The 1261-nt window shown below is 39.8% G+C and overlaps 1 protein-coding gene across 1 annotated transcript; it reads right to left on the bottom strand.

The window, feature by feature from the left end:
- Window positions 1-393: 393 nt before the first annotated feature.
- On the bottom strand, window positions 394-711 carry LOC148029477 (uncharacterized). Its single transcript, XM_087688567.1, has one exon. The coding sequence runs from the start codon at window positions 709-711 to the stop codon at window positions 394-396; it is 318 nt and encodes a 105-aa protein (XP_087544693.1).
- Window positions 712-1261: the final 550 nt, after the last annotated feature.

The raw sequence follows: 1261 nt of genomic DNA, 5'->3' as shown, positions 1-1261 counted from the left end.
CAACCTTGTACATATACACATGAAAACATTATGGGTATCCACAATGTACAACTTCAATAAAAACTAGGAGCTTGATGTCAATATTAACATCATCATATAAATGCTCGATGACCCTTGTAAGTGTCCTTCTTATGATATCATCACTCCTTACTGTGTACAACTACTGTGCGCAACGTACATTGTAGCTCCTTTTGATAGTCAAAAGCTGGGTAATAGTGCTACTCTAGGATAGTCATGTGCAAAAGTTAAATAAATAGCGAAATATGAAGCATGTTGACTCCCAAGAGAGTATATTCCGACCAAACAAGGTGCAAAGAGCAATTCGCATATACCCAAAACCAATGTCCCTACATGGTTGTCAATAACTACATCTCACAGAGAAAGCAATGCACATTACTGCACCTTTCGAAGAACATCCTTGTATATAATGTTTGTGGTCATATCCCCATCCTTTTCACCCAATAGGACTTTCACACCATGCGAAGTTTTTACCCTTGAAAATGCAACATATAGCTGACCTTGTGCAAATATTGGTGCCTTTAGATAAAGCCCAACAATGGACAAAGTCTCCCCCTGCAACTTGCTAATTGTCATAGCGAATGCCAACCGGATAGGGAACTGTCTCCGTTTTGTAGTAAATGGCAATTGTGTAGCATTCGAAATAAAAGTAATCCGGGGAATAAAAACTCGTTTGCCCACATTTGCCCCCATTATTATCTCAGCATCTATCACTTTCCTATTGAAAGCTCTACATATCAACCGTGTATCATTACACATACCCCCTCCTTGGGTTTAGGTTTCTAAGAAGAATGATAGGTGCATTTATCTTCAGCAATAATAAATGAGGAGGAAATCCACCTCCAAGGTCCAATGTATTTAAATACTCAACAGAGTATAAAAATGAGTCGTCAGTCTTTGCAATCAAATCTGCACTATAATACTGTCTGACCTCCCCTGGCATTAGTTGCAATGCATGATCATTCAAAGTAGCCACCTCTGTATTCCGCGAGGCGAGTATAGCCTGCTCACTAAAATATGATGTGCAGTCACCCACATTGGACACGTCACTATACACACTATCAATCAAGGTTTCGATATACTGCCCTTTTAATACCATGCTAGGTGGAACACACAACTTTTGGTAATACCCACTCCATCCCCTATTCCTTGAATCCAACAGATGAACCCATTGTCCACTACACTACCAATTGTTGACACTCACATATTCCCAGATAGCCTTAGTACCCTTATGTAATGCCAC

The sequence above is a fragment of the Lygodium microphyllum genome, chromosome 11 (assembly GCF_053477565.2).
Source record: "Lygodium microphyllum isolate KBCC chromosome 11, Lygodium_microphyllum_v1.1.10, whole genome shotgun sequence".
Lineage (NCBI taxonomy): Eukaryota > Viridiplantae > Streptophyta > Polypodiopsida > Schizaeales > Lygodiaceae > Lygodium > Lygodium microphyllum.
Note: the sequence above shows the minus strand (reverse complement) of the source record. Positions and strands in the feature narration are given on the sequence as shown.